General features: G+C 41.6%; 2 protein-coding genes across 4 annotated transcripts in view; both read right to left on the bottom strand.

Annotated features, from left to right (window-relative positions):
- Window positions 1-7,406, bottom strand: part of COX16 (cytochrome c oxidase assembly factor COX16) — a 44,885-nt gene extending 37,479 nt beyond the window's left edge. Inside the window, exon 1 of the mRNA XM_086895138.1 lies at window positions 7,296-7,406. Coding sequence (XP_086751264.1) covers window positions 7,296-7,355 — 60 coding nt within the window. The 5' untranslated portion in view covers window positions 7,356-7,406. The remainder of the gene's footprint in view (window positions 1-7,295) is intronic.
- A 1,823-nt stretch (window positions 7,407-9,229) lies between these two features.
- Window positions 9,230-23,628, bottom strand: part of LOC111930893 (deubiquitinase DESI2-like) — a 70,755-nt gene continuing 56,356 nt past the window's right edge. For all 3 annotated transcript variants that reach the window (XM_086895135.1, XM_086895134.1, XM_086895137.1), the window contains one exon: window positions 9,230-12,260. In XM_086895135.1, the coding sequence (XP_086751261.1) occupies window positions 12,018-12,260 (243 nt within the window). In that variant the 3' untranslated portion in view covers window positions 9,230-12,017. The remainder of the gene's footprint in view (window positions 12,261-23,628) is intronic.

Here is a 23,628-nt window from a genome sequence, read left to right as displayed (position 1 = left end):
CCCTCAACAGAAGCAAAAGAGGATCTAGCTTTACTTCCTGTCTACAAAAAAAAAAAACTGGAAATAACTTTTAGTTCACACCAGAGGTCTCCTTTGGAGGAAAACAGAAACCAAACCTGCATGCATCCATCAGGAGTTCTTTCATTCAAAGGCACAACAAGTAAGTGAATGCTCTGGTTTAATGCAAATGTTAGAATCACACATTGTAGAAAGAGTGAGCTGCATTACACTCAAAAATGGACGAAATACAGCAGTAGATGTCCACATGGATACCATGCTGGCATTCAGGAACAGCAGCCAGTATAAACTGGAGCAAATTGCTACTGACTGATAAAACAGTAGTTTACACAGCATGTAGAACATGTGCAGAATATTAAAAGTGGCCCAAGGTATCAGGTTAATTGGCTCAGTAAGAGAATGTTCAAAGCAATGATTTTAAAGATCGCAAACACGAATGGCTACAGGCCAGAGGAAAAAAAAAAAATCCCTGCCCAGATCCTTGCAATCTTACTATTCAATGTCTTATGAGAAAACAAAACTTTTGTTTGTTAAAATGTCCAATTTATAATAGGTTTTAAACCAAAGAAAATGCATGTAATAGAAACCAATCTAAGAATAATGCAGAAGAGATAGAAATCCATATGTTCTTCAACGTGAGCATGAGGAAGAAAGGACAGTTTCAGCCACAGGATTGTCATTTTGCATTACACACATTGCTTGGGCTGGTCAGACAGCAAAGGAATTTCACTCTGCAGCTGCAACTGTTTGAAACCCAAGTCTTCCCTGGTGACCAAGCTGCAGTTTCTTCTAAACACCACCTTCATTTTCTCCATAAGCTTCTAAAATATAAAATATCAATTCTTTATTAAAATGATTATTTCCACATCTCACAGGTTCGAATCTAGCCAAGGTAAACTACAATGAGAAAGTGTTTACATCTTGTGGCAAGCTGGTATTCTTGTGTGTGTTAGGCCCTGCTCAAAAATGAACAATAAACTGAAACCTGCATGGCAGAACATAAAAAAAAAACACCACAAGAAGTGTTATTTCCCTATTGCTAATCCCAGACAAGGAATGAAGATTAAACGTTCTGTAGAATAAACACAAATCTTACACTTCTACCATCACAACCCCTTGAAGAAATGGGAGACCTAGGGCAGGACTAAACACACAGTGAAAACAGGCAAGTCTGGACTTCTCCTTCTATTCTGAGGCTCAAGAGAGAACATCAGACTCCCTCGAATGCCAGACTAGTCCATCCTAACAGCCTTAAACAATGCAAATGCACCCTTTATGTTCTGAAATGAAACAGAGGGAAAATCTGAAGTAATAAGAAGTGCCTATTTGTTAGTCACACATATCTGGAAAACTGCTCTCAAAGACTGAAAATGAAAAAAATTAAAGCACTGATTCAAAAGGAGAACTCAGAACTTTTAAGACCTAACAGTCAGCTGAAAGATGGAAGTCAGCTAATTCAGACTGCACAAACTGGACTCCACAGAAGCTCATTCAGCCTGAAGACTCTGGCTTCCACACGAGCAGCAACAGTTCCAGGGCTGGTTTTATCTGGAACAGCTCCACACTGTGGATTCAAACACACACAGATGAACAGGAGATGCAAAGCAGAAGCACAGCAGAAGTCAAAGACATATCTTATCATAGGCCTAGAGACCCAACACGTATAATACAAGTCACTGAAGCATAAAAACAACACTCTGTTATTCATTGATTGGGAGCAACAACTTTTAAATTCTAAAAACAGTTTTGTATTTATTGCTCCTCTAGGCTGCAAGTGTAATATTTGTGACTTTTACAGGCAATCACAATTTATCTACAAATACTAGAAGTCAGAATTATCTTCTCATGGATGAATGTTAACTTCTATTCATCTCTCAAAAATCCATTAACATTTAAATCAACTGTTCTGCATATGTCAAATTTTATTGTAAAGTTACATGAAGTGATAGATATTAATATAAGTCCTGCAATTCAGTATTATGAATTGTTTAAGGCAATAATGCGAAAGATGTTAGTAATAATACTGACATATCAAAAAGAGAAAAATGCTGATTGCAGTAATTCTTCTTTAAACAGTATCAGAAGATAATGTAATAACAGTTTCTACTCATAGACACTGATAGCAACAATAAGATCTCAGAATTGTGATTACACCCAAGAAAAATTGTCCATACTTCCAGTGTTCATATCATCCTTTTACAGGCAGATCCTGCAGAATCTGTGGCAAAAAGCGTGCCTTGTATTTAGCATACCCCAGGACTCCAAATTGAGCAGTTTTTTATTAAATGAACTAGAAATGTTGAATTTAAAGAAATCTATGAAAATTTAACCCATTAACCCTGTAAACTTCCACTTTAAATAACTCACAGGACAACAAAGTATCATTTCATATATCTGTAAAATATTTCTGGGCACCAGTCCTTGCTCCCAGATGACCCTGACTTCACACCAGTGAACAAAACTAATCCGTGGACATGTAATTTCAGGTCCTGATGTCTGGAAAAGTTGCTTTGGTTTTGTTTGTCAAAACAACTGGCTCATTAGTGGGAGCCTAAGATACCACTGACCTTCTCTAATGGTGCCTAGACACACTGACCACATTGCTTCAGCATCGTTAGGGACTTGTTCCAAGCTGACCTTTTTTCCAGTCCTGTACCTGACGTGCATTCTTGGCATCCCTTGACAAAGTGTTTATTGAAGTAAATTTGCACTATTCAAGGCAGCAGCGTAGATGGCATTGCAGTACAGTCTGTGCTAATAATCACTAGTGGAAATAGATTTTAGAAACATATTTATTCCTAGTAAAATCTTTCACTGCTCCAAGCTACCTTTGGCATTCTCCTTTGGCAATACTAGGCAAGCCATGTAAAACACCAAAGACAAGATCCAGAAGGAGAATAAAAGTACTTGTAAAAACAGTCATTACAGGATGAGGGGAAAAAAACCCACATAACCCCAAAAAAATGAAAGGAAGTCAAAAATCTACAGCAATAGGTATGGAGAATGTTGCAACATACTGTAAATCTGAAAATCTGCATTACTATACACACAGTGTGATATACTTATTTTAGGTGTGCAATAAAAATCATCAAATGAACCACAGACTATATTTTCTTTCTGCTAAGATGTCATTTCAGATAATCAGAACATATTTTTTTTCCTTGTAACATACTGACAGAACTGGAACTCCACCTATGCATTCATTTTGCAGCTTACAGAGTTTGAAAAATCCTTGCCTAGAATCAGACGGAGACACAACCACAAAAGCAAACCTTGGGAATTGCTGACAGCATATGAAACAACATGGGGGCTTTTAACATGTGTCTTACATTTGTTACTACTTTGCAATTTTAAATCCAAACTTGCTTCCTTAATGATATAGAGCCATCATTTAAAACTGTTGGTGTAAAAGAACTTCCAGCAGACTTCAAATATTCCAAGTGTACCAGAGAGGTGACCTTACATGGTCGGTGTCCCATAAGGAAGGTCGGATGCTGGATGCACCAGCTGCACGATCAAGGAGCCTTGCTCTCTCACGATCTTACAGAAGCATCACTGCAGCAATATGACATTGACAGACACAACCCTTTTGGTCAGGTATATTGTGGAATATAAAGCAGTAGAAACTGAAGCTCTCCTTTTATAATAGAGCCACAAATGCTGGAGACTTCTAAGTTAAGCTTCATGTGATAAGGAAGGAGAGCCCATACTCAAAACGGCAAACAGAGATGCCAATAGAGGTGACAAAGATGTTTAAGTTACCACAGAGGTGGCACAGCCCTCTACTGCAAAAGCAAATTTTAGATCTACCCGTAAGGTTGCTGGAGTTCATCCCAACACCCACACAGATGTTACCACCTTCAGAAATGTTTTGGGACTACTCACTTGATCACATTCAAGCTGTTGAGATATTCCATACCATCACTCTCCCCTGCATGCTTACTGTTTTATGCCGCACAGAGATACTGTATCTGCAAAGTTTACAAAGATACAGAAAAATTCCAAAAAAAGTCTCCTGCAGGTTTAAGTCCTACCCCCTACAGTTTCATTGGTGCTCACAAAGAAACACCTCCAGCTACTGAGAAAGTATGACTGAAAACTGTGATTTACACATCTCACTTTGAAAGTTGTTGTCAGTATGAGGCTTGAAGATCAATCAAGAAAACTCCTTCTCCACTGAAATATTCTAACAGCCCCAAGACCAAATGAACAAATAAAAAAACTATCAGGATAATCTACTCTAAAAAGTAAGAAATATTTTAAAGGTATATTTTAGAGGGGGTGCAATGAGACACCATCTTTCTTTGAATTAGGATCACTTTAACCTTGAAATTTTAGCTATTTTGGCACAGGGGTTTTTCATTCAAATATGCACTATAAAAAGGCAAGATATGAAAGCTATGAAAAGATACAAAAAAAAATTTGATTTTTTGCTGCTGAAAAAGCAAATATGGAGCTGATGAAAAGTTCAGTTGTACTGAAGAATAGTCCTGCACCAGTCTAGAGAGAAAAAAATTATGTACAAAATGTAATACTCTAACAGAAATCTTTGGTTTCAGTATTATTAACAAATTCAGCAGAATTTAAAGGATTGTAAAAGCATGCTCCTTCTGATTCTTTGCCTAGATTCACTGTCTTTTTTGCTGTAATTGATCTTTTAGCACAATTCTGTTCAGCTTTAGAGATGCCTTCAGAGCTCCATAGACAGCTGGGTAACTGACTATTGCATGAATTTTCCTTTTTCTTACTCCCTGGGAAGCCTTTGGGCAGCAAGTCAGAAACATTCTGAAGTATTCACAAGGGAGAATAATTTTAAGGCAGGGAGACATGAAACCCTGGAAAGAAATATAATAGAATATTTCTCTATATAATGTTGTGTCTGGAGGAAAAAAGCTCTGTTGCAACAGGAACAGAATGAAATTAGGCAGTACAAAGTCAAAGAAACCAGTCTTAAAGATTCCTGCTAAGACCTACGGAAAATCTTGCCAAAACAACTGGGGATGGCCAAAAGGACAACCACAGGCCTGGCCTGGGATGCTGAAGCCCTGGCTCTGAAGCACTGAAGCTGAACTGAGACAATCTATGCCACTGCTGCCAGATGGTTGCTCAAGCTCATCTTAAAAACCCCAGTTACGTACCAGACTGCTATTTCCTAAAAAAAGAGCAGTATTTTCCTAACATATGCTCATTTATTTTGGGGGTACTTTCCCAAGTGATGAAAGGCAATCCCCACTCTCAATGTACAACGTACATAATTTTGCAGACTTTTCTAAAATAAACTAAGTCAATTCCTTCAAGCCTTCCTTAAAAGTGGAATGTTAGCTTTATCTTTTATGTTGCTTTCCTCTAGACTTTACAGTTTATCATCACCATCTCCAGGACAGCACCATAGAGTTAAAAAGTTACTCCAGCTGAGGACTGAGTACACAGGAAGAATCCTGTTTCATGTTTTACTCTATTTTTGACAAGTTCCTCCATCTTGTAATGACATTTCTGTCTTTTCACAATATTACAGACCACATTATTTCTACAGGACCTACCTTACCTCCAAAGATACCTTTTAATTTGGCAAGCATGTTGTAACTACATTTTTTTGTATCTTTTTAATCCTTTTGAGAACTAAAAAGCTAAGAAACATATCTTTGCCCTACTTCTCTAAAATGCAGTTCTCACAGGGAATAATGTAGAAAGTTTTATCAAAATCAGAATCTTAGGTATCAGTTGAATCTCCTCAGCTACTACACCAGTAGTAGATATACTTATTATTAAAAAGCAGTGGTGATTTTTTTTCCTCCATTAGGTCACCACCTCTAAGTATCTATAATTTAATCACACAGTATTTTCCCCAGGCCTTCTACAGAGTCAAAATTGAGCTGGAGAATACTAAACTGCCTGACATTCCCTGATTCAGGAAGAAAAGTAGCAAGCCTCAAATAATTACATAAACAAAAGCACTGTAAGCTAAAACTATATCCAACCTTTATCATCTAAGCAAGGTGCTATTAAACTGAAGAATATTGTCAGAGCACTCATACGTGAAAAATCCGAAAACAAAATAAATTTGGTGTAAGCATGAAAGCAGCACAGTTCTGGACAGCCTCTCAGGTACATTCATGCAAGCAGGATACCTAGCAAGCTGTAGCACTGTGCTTGATCACTTCAGGAAAGGTGTTGTATGCAGAGCTTGTGTGCAACAGCAGGGAGCAGAGCTGCTGATGCAAATGATTTCATGCAGCTGTGGTATTATCACACTATTTTGTTGGTTTGTTTGGCTTAACTGTTTTCATTTCTTACAAATGCCTTCATCAGTATCTCAAGAAAAGATACTTCATTAATAACTTCCATGAAAGGCCTTACTCTAGAACATCTGTAATATCCCTTTAACGGCCTTAAACTTTTTTTTAACTCTAACAAGTCTCAATGTCCTTCTTTGGTCCACTCCGTTTTTTCCAAGGCATGCTGCCGAATATTTGAGGAAGATGACACTGATTTCTCTAGCAGCTTTCTAAAAATGTTGGAATTATCCTTTGCCTTATTCTCTATCCACCTTGAAATTCGTTTGCTTTTTTGCAAACCAGCTGCACAGATGGATAAGGAGACATGAGTTGCACAAACAGAAACCACACTGGCCTTGGTGCTGCTTTTGTCTTCCTTCCTGAGTTTTTATCCGTAAGTGCATCTGAGTTTTTTTTTCATTTTCCCCCTAATGAACACACTTAGAGAAGTGCAACCTAACGTGCAGTATCTACAGAGGTAATGTCGTAAGAGAGTCTTATAATTTTGTTTCAGTCCTCTGACATTATTGATGTTTCCTAAGCTCAACTAGTCTAAAAAAGTTATGCCACACCATTTTGAGCACAGCTAGTACCCATAACCCAGCAACTCAAAATCTTTCCACTTGTTTAGATGTACAAATTATCAGACCAACAGTTCCACTGCAGTTTAAAGTCCAATCAAAAGCTAAAGAGAGTAAGACAAGAAACACAAGTGGTGTTTCACAGGAAAAAATAAAAAATAAAAAAAACCAAGCCACCAGCAAAATGCGTTTTCCTCAGTTCCCAGTAAGGAATATCTTCAGGATATGTGTTATAACCGTGTCCCCGAGCTCGGGAGGCCTCCGGGCAGCGCGGCCCCTCAGAGCGGCCGCCGCGCCGGGCCCGGCGGAGCGCCCAGCCGCGGACACGCCTCCGCCCCGTCCCCGCCCGCCGAGCTCCGCCCGCCGCGGCCCCGGCAGCGCCGGCGGCCTCCCCGCGCTCTGCCGCCCCCGCACCGCTCACCAGCAGGGGCACCCCGAAGGTCATCGTGCGGCTCCTCCACAGCTTCCGCAGCTTCTCCATCCCCCCGCTCCCGCCCCACGGGCCCGGCGCCGCCCTCCCGCCTCCGGCCCGGCCCCGGCGCTTCCGGCGGGACGCGGCCCCGCGCCTCTTCACGCCGGTTCCGCTGGGCCTGGGCCGCGCCTCAGCCCCTGCCCTCCACGCACCCCCCGCACGCTTTCCTTCGCAGCTCGTTGATGAACACAGTTGAGCAGGCCTCGTCACGAGCTGCATCTCTTCATTCTGTAGCCTGCTTCCCTAAGGAGAGAAGATTGCCGACCGCGATCATCTGTTTTCCTGCATTGTTATCCCTTGTCCCAATCAAAATGAACCAAAAAAAGCCTTTTCAAAACAAAGTTGGCTACATCGGTGCTAGTGAAAAAGGTGCTAGCCTTACTGTGATATTTGGAGGCAATAGTCCTTCATTGCTGGGAATTCAATGTGCTGTGCCGCCCAGCCCAGCAGGTCTCAGCTGCAGGCTCCCGCACGGTGTTGCAGTGCTGAGCTGTCACCGACACGAGCACCCATTCTCCAGGCACAGCCTGCAAGGTTTTTATATGTTAGGGTAGCCAGAGGTTCCACCCTGACCTGGCAGCCTCTGGCAATGGCAGAGTGGACACAGAACATCAGGTCCTCTTTTCCATACTTCTGAATTGCTACACAGCCTTTTCACATTGCACGTCTTTGCTGATGGCATGCAGGGCAGGGACAAATTGGAACAAGGAACCTGCTGCCTCAACTCAAAGAGTAATTTAAAAACGTTTGAAAATTGAACATTTATGATTCCTTACTTTGGTCTTCTCCATTAATCAAGGTACTTATAAAGTTTTCTGACCATGCTAATAAGATAGCACATACACTAAAATGAGAATAAAACCAAACACATATAGTAAGATAAGCTAATATTATTGCAATCCCATATCCACTAACTTGTTCTGAGAGCCCTACCAGTCTAGAGAGAAAGAAACAGAACTGAAGAATAAAAAAAAAACATAGCAGGAAATTACTATTTCTTGAGTACCTCAATAACACAAAGGCAACATGAGTATAAATTCCAGAGATGCAAGCTGTCAGCTGGGAGCAGTGAGAGCAAGAGAACAGGTCTGTGTGTGTCCATCCCCGTGCTGTGCAGAGCCTGGGATGAGCTCATCACAGAGCACAGGCTCAGGGCTGGGAAACCAACACACCCAGGGCCTCTGAAAGCACAAGTGTCCCTCCTGAAGAGTTTGAGAAAAATAGGCTTCAAATCACAGACTTGTGAAGAGGAAGGCAACTGACCAAAAAGAAATCAGAAAGAATAATGTCATGAAATTAAGGAAGTTGTGATCATAGATAAAGACATGCTGAGAAAATAGGTTATTACTTACTTCGCTCCTCTTATGCCTTCCCTAGAAAGTTTATTTTGTACCTCTAATATTCCAGTGTTAGGCTAACCTCACGTGCAGTCTTACTCTCCCACCTGAATACTATAGGTCACTGCTAGAGACACAACCCACAGCTGCTGATGCCCATGTGCAGAATTGGTGCCTTCTCATCCCAGCTTTTAAAAGGACACCAAAAATCCTGGCTGTAAGAAGAATGGTTAAGAGTTTCTTCCACTGCTATGGGGTGCTCTTGTTAAGATTCATACAGTGTTCTTCTGTTTTCATTGATAACTGCTGATGGTATTTAAAATTTTCCACGTGGTGTTATGCAGAGAAAGCAGCAAGAGAAAGTAAATGTGTAACTAAATACAAATATGATATAATCATGTAATAACAACAACAATTTTGTAATAATTGGAAGGAAAATAAAAATGCCTAAGACAAACATGCTGTGCCAGAGATGAACAGTAAATTAGGATTTTAAAATGTCTTAATGTTTAATAATCTAAAATGCTGTTAAATTACAGAGTTAAAGCCATTATCAATAAATATTTTATTTCCACAGTGTCACTTTGTTTATTTCATTATTGGTTGATCAGTCACCTTGAACAGAGAGGGGTAGGGAGAAACCATTTTGAAGCCTGGAATATATTCTGGGTTTGATTTACAGAAGTTTGATGCCTCCTTGATGTGACCCCTACTGGCATCAACAGATAGACAAACATAAAAGTGTGTTAAAAAACATCTGGGGGTTTTATGACATTCACAGCTTACCCCAAATGTTGTTCCCAATACTTCAAACACATATTTATGTTCCCAAGTAGGCTAAATGCGGCTTTCTTGTCCAGGTTACCATACAACCAGTTAAGCATTTTTAACTTTGTGAAGTACTGTGAGAGGGTATTCTGTGTGAAATGTGCCTCTGGAGCCCATCTCCTAGATGCATACATGATGCTTCATCTGAAGGTCAGGTGCAGAGTGGAAACATAAGGGTGATGGCCGGCTGGCTTTTGTCACAACAAAGGGAACGAGGTGTTTCTGAGTGCAGTTTCCCTGGCCTAGACAAATGCTCTGGGAAAGCCTCTTCTCACTTTCCCCCTGCGAAGGACCTTTAAAATTTGTTGCATATAATGTGCTGCTGGCTGTTGGCAGAAACCCTGGGAACTTCAGACAAATGAAGCTTGCAATGCTGCAATGGTTTAGGCTGCAATGACCACAACTGCAGGGGAATACAGAGTGAAACAGTACATTGTGCAATATGGTTTCTGGATAGTGGCATGGAGGTCATGACAGAAATCTTATTAAACACCCCTGGACAAGCCATACTAATGAAGATTGGTATTGGACTGGTTACCAGGAGCTGCAGAATTGCTCACAATGCAGCACTGGCTGTGGGTAGACAATAAGGAACACGACTTCAGTTCAGCGTTGAACTTGCAGCAGTTTGTACAGAGGATGAAAATGAGAGGCATGTTGTAGAGGTTTTGTTGCCTAAACACGCATCACTTCAGGAGGCAGTGGAGTGAAGCCATCCCGTGAGTTACATTTCTATCCAGTAGATCTCTCCAGAGCCTCCTGCTTCAATAAGGGCATGCACATGTAACAAACCATCAAACATTGTCTGTACAGACATGATGTACATCATAGCCAAGACCTTCAGCCCTAAAAGCACACACTCCTGTATACCTGAGCTAAAGAAACAGCTGGTTGGACTTAGCATGTGTTTGCAACCAAAAAAGGAAACAACCACCATCTTAAGGGCTTGTAGTTCTCTCTGGGTGCAGGGTGGAAGTCCTGACTTGGTAGTAGCTGTTGAGAACACCATTTCTAAAGAGAACACCATTTCTCAAATGGCAACTCCCTTCAACACACTGCCTGTTCCTTTTTCATCCTCCTTTGTGTAGCCAAGAGAAGTTGCAAGGGAGAGAGGGGGCCTGGATTTCCCCTTTGACTCCTTCCTATACTTTCTGACTAGACTTCCTAGTGAGGTAATTGAGTGGAAGAGTTAGTGTACTTGTCCTTTCCCGATTCTGTGCTTTCTCATCAGCTGACAGAATTAGCATAAGTACATCCAAGGACCAGATTCTTGTCAGGAGCCAGCTTGGAGAGGCCAGTGAGCCAGCTGTGCCCATTTTTCATTCCACTGAAATAGTGCACACAGCGGAAGGCACCATGGTGGCCCATGCATTGAAATGGTCATCTGTGCTTTCCAGATGTGGCCCTAAGTTTCCCCCTCCACCTCCAAAAAGGGAGGAGAAAGGAACAGGTTGACATTCTTTGGGTTCACCATTTGTTTTTTACCTTCTTGGGTTGGCTCAAGAATAGGCCAGGGAAGGATGGCTCTGAAGCCATGTTTTATGTCTGTTAGTGCAGGAGAAAAATCTGAAGGAAATACTGACCTTCCAAACAGATTCACTCTTCTCTTCCTTGTGCTCAGGAAGGCCATTTCCCTAAATACAGCCAGCAAATGTCAGCTAGGAGATTCCCCAGGGAATCTGAGAGGAAAAAGGAAACCAGGAACATTGCCTAGGATTAGGAAAACTGAGAGGGGTCTGTGCCAAAAAGCACCAATATGGTCAAGTCATGTCTGCATCTACGTAGTAGCTGCCTCTAATCACCACAGCCCCATGCTCTTTTTGACCCCAAAGAAAAGCCACAGTAACACATTCATTTTCTAGGTTCTTTGTTATTATTTTCAAGAGCAGGACAGTCATTCAAGCTCTTAAATTTGAGTACTGAAAACAGGTGGTTGTAGAACAGGAGCACCTTTCATTTGTCCTTCACATGAGTTAGAAACCTGATACTTACAAAAGGGATGGATCTGAGTGGACTTTGTTGCTGGTCTAAGAGATGAGAAGGTTGAGTTCTGGCTCTGGTTCCTTCACTGGTTGTGGGCAGGTGATTTGTCTTTGGGGAAGGGGAAACCGAGCCAAAATAGAGAAGAGACTGCTGGGTTTAAATGGGTAGAGGGAGCGATAAAAAGATAAAACAGTTCCAGAGAAGGAACATCACAGTATGTGCACTCTGCCCATATGCATGCTCTCATGCCTGAGAGAGTCAGCAGTTCTCTGTAGATCAAGGATCATGGATGCCCCTGGAGGAGAATACAGTTTAGTTAACCACAATCCTCAGTTTTGTGTTGAGGTTCACAGTCATTTTGCCAAGCAGCTGTAGTGGCAGTCCTTGGAAAAGGGACTGAAGCAGAAAGGGTCTTTCCTCCCCTCTGTTGTCTGCTGAAGAAAGAAACTAATGTATGCGAAAGGGTGTGATAAATAAATAGAACAGGAGAGCAGGGATGTTATTTGGAAGCAAACTGGGCAGTTTAGACCCGTGTATGTCTACAGGTTCGTGATGTGCCTGAGGCTGAGGGGGCTGCAGAGGTGGAGGGGGACTCCTCATCCGTTGTGTCCCCTTGTTCCTCCTTGTGGAGGCCAAGGCTGATGTGGCTCTGCAGGGCTGCTGGGGTCAGCCATTCCTTGGGGAGACAGCTCTGGAGGAAGGGGATGCATGAGCTGAAGTAGGCCAGGCGGTTCACCCAGCGGGGGATCTCCTTCCCACATAATATCTGTGGAGTAAACCAAAAAGGAGCATGGTTAATAGTACCAAAACAAGTGTAGAGGCAATGTCATCCCCATCCACACCACCACCTTAACAGGGTGAATTCCCTGTTGCTCAGAACAGAAAGGAGCATTTCCTGCAGTCAGGAACAGCTGTAACTGTCCACACAACTGCCCAACATGCACAGGGACCCCTGCCAGCCGTAGGTCTTGTCAGCATCATAACAGAGACCAGGAAAAACAGTTCATGGCCCTCAGTGGCTTTGGTGACTCTGTTCTCCAGGCAGTCCATGGGTAAAAGAGCAGGCCTGCTGGGGCTTCACAACCAAGACAATGACATTCCTTTAGCAAGTAGTTAAAAAAGTCTGGAAAAATATTTAAGCTGTTGCTGGTCAGACCTTGAGGAGCCCTGAAGCAAAGTATGTCTAGGTAGATGGAGGCGCCTGAGAAGCTGTTCTTGTTGCTTCCTTTTCTTCCTTGGGATGACACAGTGGTTCAGTCAGCTTATAGTATCTGGGGGTTCTTTTCCTATCCTACCATACCACCCTCTAATTTCTCTTCATATGGTATTTCCTAATATGGGGAAAAAAGCAACAAAAAAAAAAAAACCCAGCCTAGGTTGTAAGTATCTCTGTTCCGTCATAGATGCTCCTGGTACTGATTTGGATTACACTCTGCCAGCAGAAATACTGTTTTCCAAGGCCATATCAAATTCAGCACGATAAAACAACTTACTCCATACTGCAGACCCTTTCTCCTGTAGCATTTAACCACGCAGACGTACAGGTGCCAGATTTTAATAGCTGTATCTGGCTTAGACCACATAAAGAATGTTTGCCTTTACATTTTACTATATCCCTTACCAGGCACAGGGAACTGATCAGCAGGCATGCCTCAAGAGCCTGTCTTTAGTAAACTTACTGCCTGTGTATAAGGCCCTATACATAGTCCATACTGGTTCAGGAGTCATGACACGTGAATTCTCCTTCCCTCCCTGTGTTGTTTACCATGGGGTGAGAGAGAGAAAGAGGAAACTCCACCCCACAGACCTTGTCCCACAGTTTACATGAATTAGTGGTTCTGGGGTTGTCCATACTGTACCTTTTGCCAATACTAAATTCCTCTGCTCTTCCTCCCACCCTCTTTCTGACTAAAACCACACTTAATTTAATACTCAGTACTGCAAAAACTCAAAGGGTGTTCGTCTGGAGGCCACTAAGAAGATGATTTGGTGAGAAGTCTCTTATTGGCAAGGCTTAGAAGTTTCCAGAAGTTTTCAGGGAGAATGGAACATTGTCTAGAGGATGGGCTGTGCTGTGTTACAGCTGTTTCAGCTGACGAGCAGCTGGTCCTTCCTGCATATGGCCTGGGCAGAATGCTCCAAGCCCCACTCCAACAGTCACCTTGGGCATAAGGGAATTAGCTTGCTCCAACAGTGTGGCGTTCCCAATGAGGTGTGGAGAAGGCAGCAAACCTGTGGCTGTGCTAATTTGACTACAGAACTCACTTTATTTTGACACACATTGTTTAAAAATTAATGTGTGAAACTGGAGACATTATCATTAGGCATCAGAGAATGAGAAGAGCCATTTAGCTGCTAAAATTACTTGCAGGCATAGACGGTTCTTTACCTAATACACTCCAAGGACTTCTATTTCAGTCCTTACCAATGCTGTATTCCACTTAACCTTAGACACAGCTATATGAATCTGTATTTTTGAAATTTTTAATCTGGGGACAATAACTTTATTAACAATTTTTTATCTCCATCCTGATTTCCATTGCCTGAGCCTGTAAGTGGATAAGCTCTCCACATATGCTTGAGACTTATTAATAGAAAATTTGCTGATACATTTGATTTTCTCAACAGATGTATCAGACAATTTTCACAAGAATACTGTTGAAGTTTAAAATTTATTTTATGTGTTCTACTCAAACAGTTTGACCTCCACTGTACTACTTTCACCTGAGCCAAAGCCACAAATTGCACTACAGTTTCCCACAGATTTTGTACCATTCCTCTTTCTTCCTCTTTAGGAACTTAGACAACATATATTGCCATAGAAAATTACTCAGTTCAGGCTCCTTGTGATGTATGTATGGATGTAAGTTTAGTTCTCAAGCAGTTCAAAGTTTTAATAAAGACTTCCTCCCAGATATTAATAGATAGAGCAACTAAACCAGGGTATGATTCTTTGGAAAATTAGCTGAAATAACAGAACAGTATAAGGTAAGATGGCCTGAAATGGAAATACTCTTTTTAAGAGTTGGATGTATTTTCTAAGCAGATCCCCGGGCAACTGAAATAGCACTTCTCAATGTGGAAGCAATGCTGAGATGTTTTTTTTTTTTATAGGAGCTTCTTCACCCAGAATGAATCAATAAGGCAAGGAAGAGCCAGAAAAAGAATGAAGATGTGTGGGCATCGGGCCACCAAGCAACAAAGGGCAGTTTGTGAAGATCAAGGATAATGATGAAATCAAAGTGGTTTCCCTTACCTCAGTCTTGCTTGTCATGTCACCTCTTGTCAGCGTAGCTTCATTACTATTCCACGGCAGAACACAATGTTCAACAGCAGCAAAAGGACAATGGCAGGGAATGCTACCAACACTACAGTCTGCCTCTGTGTTTTTCACTCCTTGCCATAAAGCATATTGTGCTGGAGCATCCAGCAGTGCTTAGCTAATGGAGAAACATCAAATGAACCTGGCTGCCATGGGATTAAGCCAATTGAGTTTAAATAAAACAGCACAAGCAAGATGAAGTGGGTGTTTTCCAACTGCATATGAAGACACAGAAAAATCTACCTACTGCAGCTCTTCTGAGAAATTTTCCACTAAAAACCACTCACTGGAATGATAAATTCACTGAATGCTGTTACCACCCATTGTTTTCCATCAGCAGAACCCTTTTTCACATGTTTTTAGAGTTCAAGATTTCACATGGGGTTTTTGTTCTTTGTCAAAGAAGTGGGGTTTTCTCTGTCGAAGGGGATGAACTTCTCTGTGCTAAGTCATGTACTAACTCTGAGAGGAGATGTAAATAAATAATGAACTGTTACAGGTCAGAAATTGCAGCAAGCACAACTTCTGACTGCCTGAGACCTGTTCTCGTTTCAGGCACTTGGATGAAGGCTGCACATTCTTGCAGCTTCCAGGGAGCAGCACCTGCTGACAGAAAGCCAGGTCTCCCATAGCTGCAGCTTCTTCTGGGGATTCTGTGTAAGAGCTGTGAGTGACCCAGCTGGCACCTGCAGAGGCAAATGGAAACAGCCAGACAGGCAGGAGAAATGGGACCTGACAGTTTGGGTGCTTTTTCCAGGCAACTATCAAATCCACACCAGGATTTCAACTCATCAAGAAACAACTAATTTGGGATATGAAAATATCCTCCAAGTATCTTAAGCTGTACCATTTTGCACTAAACAGTCACCGGTTAAAATGCACAAACTGCCCTGTACCCTCTCCCCTCCCTAAGTGTCCTAGGAGCTACCTGTCCCAGCTGGGCAAGGCTTTAACACCTCCCTGTAAGGCTTTGAGGTGGGCAGGGGAGCAGCCTAGCAGCTGGGCAACATGTGCTGAAATGCCATCCAACAATGGAAGATGCTGAGTCTCCTGCATTCTAGAAGACAATGTTATCAATGTGCTGCATGTTGAGAGGGCTTTGATTCTACAGGCGTATGCTACACATTATCTGAGATAGTCGAACAGGCTGAGCCCCTTTCAAAATATATAGAAGAGCTGATCAGTTTTAGATCCTAAGAGAAAGTTATCAAATGTGATAGGTTCTGTGCTGTGCTGGATGATGCAACTGGGGCAATTCAAGCCATGCATAGAAGTATAACTCAAGGAATCAATATCCTCAAGTGAGGATATTTTTTGTAAGGGAGCCCTCTCAGTGGCACCATGTAGTGCTGCAATCCATGAAAATAAAGATGAACAGAGGCAACATAACATCCCTCAAACAATACAAGCTAATTACTTCAATTCTTGTTTTCAAACAGAGGCTTGGAGAGTTCAGAGCTAAACGTCTGCTGAACCACCCGCTGCCTCTTCCACTTAGCAGCCTTGCTAGAGATGAGGTGGCATCCACATGGGACATGTATCCATTTGAGCTACCATACAGAATTCCCCTCGGTGTCTTTTAGAGAATGCTGAGGGGTTTTATTGGCACCTGAGGAGTCTTACACACACCTCAGAGCAATTTAACAGCAAAGACTTTAGAACTCCTGGGGAATCAATGCAGTATTTGCATAAAATGGCTCCTACAATGCCTATACAATACAACATAGATTATCCTCATCAGAATTTCAGAATAAGGTCATTAGATACAAACCAGCACATCTGCCCAGGCAAGGCCTGCAGGCCATGCTAGAACACTAAAACTCATATGTAGAAAGAGAAAATGGCAATTCAGTCTATGTAGTTCTTTGACACATCCAGAATAAATCAATAACCCAATGCACAGGGACAACTTTTTTGCCACGTCACAAAAACTAACCTGGCAGCATAACTACCCAGTGCTGGCAGAGCTAAGGGAGTTTGAGTGCATCAACAAGGAACATACCTATAGTTCTGCACCCCTGTCAGCTGCTGCACATAGTCTGTACATTAAAAAGAACATTTCTGAGAGAAAACAGACATAACCACCTTCACAACACACCTGAAGGTACAGTCTCACATGGTGGAGTTGGCATGCTAGGATCAATTGCTTGAAACAGATTTATAGTATACTTACTGTGTAAAAATTATTACTCTGGGGAATTCAAGTAGCCTGTGGTAAGCAACAGAATGGATGAAGTACCACTGGGCTGTGAAGCTGCCTGCAGCACACATTCAGTAGAGCCAGGAATGGCCTGTGACTTACAGAGGAAAGGGTATACCTGAGAAACTGTAGATGAGGATAAATGAGCTCAGTAATGAAGCTGTGTTCTGGGAGGTAACAACCTGAGTCAAAGGCAGGAAGGTAGCAGCCAAGTTGAAGGAATTTTAAATGATTTTAAGCAACTGCCTGAAATGCCCCCATTCTTCTATTCAATCCTTTTTTGTTCTGCAATGGGCAGGGCACTGCAACTCCTACAGGTCTTCTCCAGGACCATGGGTATTGTCAAGTAGAGGTAGCATCTGCACCACCTATCTGAGACTAGACAGGAGTGAGGAAAAAAGGAAAGCATTGAAAGGATGGTCTTGCTCACCTTGTGAAGCTAGTTGGAAATATGTCAGTCACACCTGTGGATGTGTGGTAGAAGGGCAGAGTTGCCTTTCTGCAGCAGCCTGCATGCACAGATGATGGGGCAGGTAGCTCTGGGTGAAATGAGACAGCTGGCTCATAGCACCTCAGCACTCATAGCACTGCTTCAGCTTCACTGGCCAGGCCACCAGGTGGCTGCAATTGTGACATCTTGTTGAACCACATTCAGAGCTGAATTCTGAGTGGCATCACTGATTAGTCATGTACCAACACTAGAGCATGGCAGTGCTCTCTTGAGCATGAAGGTCTTTGTAATGAGCACTTGTAAGTACAGCCAACAGCTGCAGGGTGATAGAGTAGGTAGCAAGAGGCCTCTTAACAGATGACCATTTGGGGAAAACTGAGTATAATTGAGTCTGGGCTTGTTAATGGCATTTAAAATAAAGAATCTCCCACCAAATGAATGAACAACTGCAATTCATTCCTATTATCGTGATGGCATGAAGAGGAATTGCCTTCTCCTAGCAGATGCTGTTTCAAGACCAGTGGCTGAGAACAGCTGCTGCTTAACAAGGTTGTACTTTCAAGTGTTGTGGACATGCTGAGCGTGACCAGGCCAACCCATCTGCATAAAGGGACAGGCATTAAGAGTCTATTTTTCCTGAATAGCTAACCAGAAAAATCTTGTGTTTCAGTCTCAAGCCTTGTTTCCTAACATTAGTGAGAAGCAGGTTGCTGCAGATGGAGAAACAATGAGAAGGGAGAATACAGGAACTCAGAAAAATGGAGAAAGATCTTCTGTATGACAGTGTTGGCAGGACTCCTAAACAAAAGGTTCCAGTCTCAAAAGCCTTTCAATGTATTCAAACAGTTCATTACACTCCTCACACTTTTCATTGATCATCAGGCAGTGGTGAACAGGAGAGGGCTGTTTTTTGCCATCTTCATTTGTTGAAAGGAGGCACTGTTCTCAGGCATATGCACACACACAGACTCAAAAGCTCCATGAGGGTGTGGCTAGGAATGAACTCCCCAGACTGTGGGAATTAATTTAGCTGCAAGGTATTATGCTCACTTATAACAGATAAGGAAGTAGGGGTTTCAGTTTGGTAAGACAGATGCAAAAGGCAGATAAAATAAAATAGGAGGATAAACCCACCACTTTTACACCAGCCCCACAGAGCTCAAGATATTTTTCTTTTGTTAAATGTCCTCTTAAAATATCTTCACTTTTAAATTTTTTTTTCTATATGGATCACATTATAGGAAAAACCTAAAATAGCTGCAGAGGTATATATTTTGACAAAATCAGACCTTTTTCAAAAACCTGAAATGATGTGCTAAAATCTTGCCATTTAGGGGGGGTTGCCTTCTGTTTCAAATTACCTGCCAACTCATATTATTCTCCTGCACAAATAGCTACATAGGAAAAGAAGATGGACTGAGAGCTGAAAAGTGCATATAAAAAGTTAAACCAGTAATAATTTCTGTTGGGCTGTTCAGGATAGCAAGGCTAGAAAGGTTAACAGTGGGGGAAAAAATATTTTTATAGAAGCCGTCATTCTAAGGAATTCCCAAAGACTTCATAAATTTCAACTTACACACAACCTACACCTAGAAATGTTATTTTACTGCTGCAGAGACACCACATCAGGGATGCAATTTATTAATTGCATGCAGTAAAATTGTGTATGCATACAGATAGAAGCAAGATGAAAAATTACATCCATCTGAAACCATCAGAATAAATTTATGGGTGCAGGGAATCTTTACAAATAAGCTTCTTTTAAACATATGTGGCAGCTAAAAACCAGAAAACAAACACAGCCTGTTCTCCATGGAGCTAACAACATTCAAAGGCTGCTGCAATGAAGCAAGTCTTTCCATCATCTTCTCTGAGGACTGGCTCAGGCACCAGGAAATAAAGCTTTCCTAATGTTCTTTCATGTCCTGTGGCTGTTTATTTGTTTGTTTTTTCATTTTCTTCTGTCTTTTATGTCTGTTGGGAGCATTGTCTCCCCTGCCATTAACAGAATTGCACACAGGTTTTCACTCAACAAAACACCTACCTGCTCTGCAACAGAGGCAACTGAAAAGCAATTGTTGACTAAGGAAGATGTAAGCATTATTTGTCTACTTAGGATTTGCTAAAGATTGGTTTATAAAAGCTTGTAGTGCTTTTGACTGTGACTCAAATGCCACCTGAACCTCCTTTCTCTAGTCTTTAATCCTTTCTCTGTGATAGCTTTCAGGCTAAGGAGAGCTTCCTAGATTTTAATAACTTGATGATAAGAAGGCACGTGTGCCTGGGGACAGACCTGAAAAGCTTTAGTCTTGAATTATTCACTGATGATTAAAAAACTACCCTCATTTGATCCTTGATTTAGCAAACCTGCCTTATTTCAGAGAATTTGAAGAAAGTCAAGCTTCTCTGAAGAAAGCAGGATTCTGATGTAGGTTTGTTACATGCTGTCAGTTTTTCTGTGGCTGAAGAAGGATGGGTGAATATTCAGAGAGAAAATAAAAGGTACTGACTACCATCTCCTATCACTTCAGCACAGCTCCACGCTCCCCACAAGGAAAATCTAATCCCTCTGTTCTATCAAAACTCCATCCAGATTGTCAAGGGACAACTGGGACAGCCACACTGTCATGGAAATATACTCCAGATATAGCTGTACAGCCAAACACAGAGATGTCTTCTGCTGCACTGCAGTCACAAGAGATGAGTATTTCCTGCTATCACATTGATATGCAATGACAATGTCTCCCTCTGCTATTAGCATCAGGACAGATCTCTACCAATAATACAAATGAAGGGGTAAAGAAGCCCTAGCACCCATCCTATACCCAGTGATCCACCTGCAAGCAAACTTGATTGCACCAGGATCATCCTCTGCCTTTCAAGGAGATTCAGGTGTGTGGCTTTACCAAGCACTTCCATCTGGCATGCAGGTTTAATATCATCCCTGTGGTGTCGACATCAATCATGGGTATGCTAGATGCATTGTAGTGCTGCAGCTCTAGGACTCTAGCTGCAAACTATTTCACTGGGACAGGGTTCATAATTCCTGCCTTTTAGGATCCAGCCTCATCTAGGATGCTAAAGAATTTTCCAAGGCTGATCTCAGCCACCTCAAATGCTTAGAAGATTCTCTTTCCCTCCTTTGTCAACAAGGAATAGGCCTAGCTCACTTTGTTAACCTCCAGAGGTATTTTCCAAGGCTTCAGCCCAAGGGCAAGATCACCAGTTCTCAAAAATAATTTTCTCTTTCCAGAAACTTCTGAAAATTCTACAACTTCAAAATGAGCTTCTAAAACAACAAGGACAAAAATTCCAATTTATATCTCTCTCTTCTCCTGCTGAAATGTGTTATCTCCTTCTTTATGTAAATAATTAAGATAGGACAGTTCCCACAGGAGAGGCTGAGGGATTTCCTGCTTCAGAACATCTGGTGGCTGATATTCAGGAGAAATTTTCCTGAAATGTAGGAAAAAAAGGTAAATAAATCCTTAGTCCAACTTGCTCTCCTGCACCTCAGCAATCTTCTCTCTTTCTGTTACTTGTGATGAGTATGTCTCATCAGCTAGAAGTTCTGTTTGAATCCACAAAACCTCTAGCAATAGTTTTATTAAAACTATCATATCCTTCTAAAAGGCTCTCCTTTTGAATACCTGATTTACTCCAAAAATCCTAGTTAAACTCTTACAATTAGTTCAAATTTTTAACCATTTGTCCAGATGGCATCTTTGAGCCCTGTCCTTTAGATCCAATCATTTGGATCAAGAAATGCTGAACAATAAGGAAACATTTACTCTTTAAAGCAGTAAAGGGGTAAAAAGGATCAGTGGGTACAAAAGCAGGCTCTATAATGAGACACCAATCTGTTTTCCCAAAGAGTTTCTAATTCTTGAAATCCAAATGACCTGAAAAGGCCTTCTGAAGAATGAACAAATATGGGCACTAACTTCATAGTTGGGTCTGATCTTTCTTAATATGTTTCTCTGGGTATAAGAGAAAGACAAGATAATTTGGGAGGCAAATAGGGAATTTTGACTGTGCTTCATCACCCCTCAGTGATGTAGTGAGATTCTGCTTTCATAAACTCTGAGGGAATTCATACCAGACCATTCAGGTGTTTTATCAGGGTATACAGAGGGTTTTGATCTTTTCCAGTACCTAATATAAATTAGTCATTCAAATCAAAAAGATATCATTCCTATTTAAAGAAGATGAAGGAAAGATGTGATACAAGAATAAAATCTTTTGCCTCTGCCATCCTCAGGTAAAGCTCCAGCATCAACAGTTTCTCAGGCAAATCAAACCATTGCATCTCAATTCATTTCTTAATTATAATAAGCATCAACTTCATATGTTATCAAAAGGTCCCATAAGACCCACTGACTTCATTGCTTTCCCACCACTGGTAAGGCTTTTGGGGGCTAAAAGGGGCTGCCTTCCCTGATGCTCAGAAGCCACACTTCTTTGATAATGATGTGCTGTATGTCCTATAGCAAGGTGCTGCAGGGTTTCCTTAAATAAGGGTAGTTGCTTGGCAGTAATCACGTTCATGAAAGGAGAAGGAGTGGTTTCCTTGAGTCATTTCACTTATCTTCCAGTTATGGTGCTGATTCAGAGGTGTTTTTCTCCCTTCCCATGGCCGTTTGTCCTTTTCTGAGATGTGTTGTAGCAACTGTCGTCACTATGGTAAGAACACAGCTCCACAGCTTATTTAGAAAACTTCAGAAGCATAGAAAATTGCTGGTGAGAAGTCAAATGAGTTGTCTTCTGTTTGTGAATGGGCTAAGAAGCAGATTTTACAGAGTCCTTAGGATCCAATGACGTGTGTGATACTTACACTCAGCACTAAGGAATATCACCAGACTAGGGAAGAATCTCAAAGTAAACCTTCATCCTCCCTCTGATCTTCTAGTTGCTGCTGTCTCCTGAGCAGAAGCTGTCCTCAGGTACTGTACATTCAGCATATGCCCACCCATCCATAGGGCTCATATTCTTATATGCCCAAACTTGAACCCTGTCAGTCAACCTTTCACCTTTGCATGCGTTTGGAAGTACAAGCTGTGCCAAGTATGGCTTTTTCTCACCCCAGGATGTGCCTTCCATAAGTCCAAAAGCTTGCAGGGAAATCATGAGTCATGCTCTTGCACTGAAAAGAGCCTTCTGACAGCAATTCCACAATTCCCTGTGTCTGCATGCTCCTACCCTTACTTATACCCAAAGAACAGACCTGGTGACAAAGTGTATAAGTGCAAGTCTTTTTTGGCACCTCACATCATCGTTTCTTGTGGCCCACTGCTGCAGTGACCAGTGCTTCTCCAAAGCAGTGGCAAGGATAGGACCTAAAACCTTCAGGTCCTCGCAAGGGCACTTACAGTGCAGGAAATTCTTTGGGTTTGGCTTTTCCCTGCCTTTATGTCTTCTTTAGAGCAATTTGTAACTTCTGTCCTTTTTCCATCTCACATCTCCATCTTCTAAAAGAATCAGGAATTCAACAGTTCACATTATGGAAAGAACTAATTATTTTAGCCTTTTTTTGTTTTGTTTTAAAATGTTTTTTCTAATGTTCAAAAGCCAGTATGTTTTACCATCTGGCAGAGTTTAATAGCCTTTTTCATCAGCCAGGACAACTCATAAAGAACACAAATATTTTGCAATTACTCTAAGGGCCCTTGGAACGTACTGCTGTAAGTATACATTGGGGACAATTGCAGGGGATTGTTAGGAGCAAAATAACTTAAAACAGATGATCAAACAGAAGGGCTTTTTCCAATCTTGATACTGTCCTAACTGAACTCCCCACAGGTGCATAACTTCATTAGAATGAAGCCCCACTGGAGTACTAAAGCACAGAATGGTACATAAACTCAGAAACTCAGGAAGGGAAGTTTAAGATCTGATGATGATGACTTCACTGATTTTTCTTTGCATAAATTGTAAGCATAAGTCCTCCAGAGGGATTGCCCAACCTCTTGGACAGTTTCTTCAGAGAGTATGGTACTACTTGATTTTGGGGAGTGTCAGCGTAAGCAACATGAAAGGAGTAAGTTTCTTGTAGGCAAGCTGCTAACCCCATTTGATGGACCTCCTCATTTTTACCCAGAATTTGCTTAAGAGGTTTATAAGTACAGGTATCATGACATCATGTTGCAGAAATCAAGTGGCTG

The sequence above is a fragment of the Cyanistes caeruleus genome, chromosome 6 (assembly GCF_971803275.1).
Source record: "Cyanistes caeruleus chromosome 6, bCyaCae1.hap1.1, whole genome shotgun sequence".
Taxonomy (NCBI): Eukaryota; Metazoa; Chordata; class Aves; order Passeriformes; family Paridae; genus Cyanistes; species Cyanistes caeruleus.
Note: the sequence above shows the minus strand (reverse complement) of the source record. Positions and strands in the feature narration are given on the sequence as shown.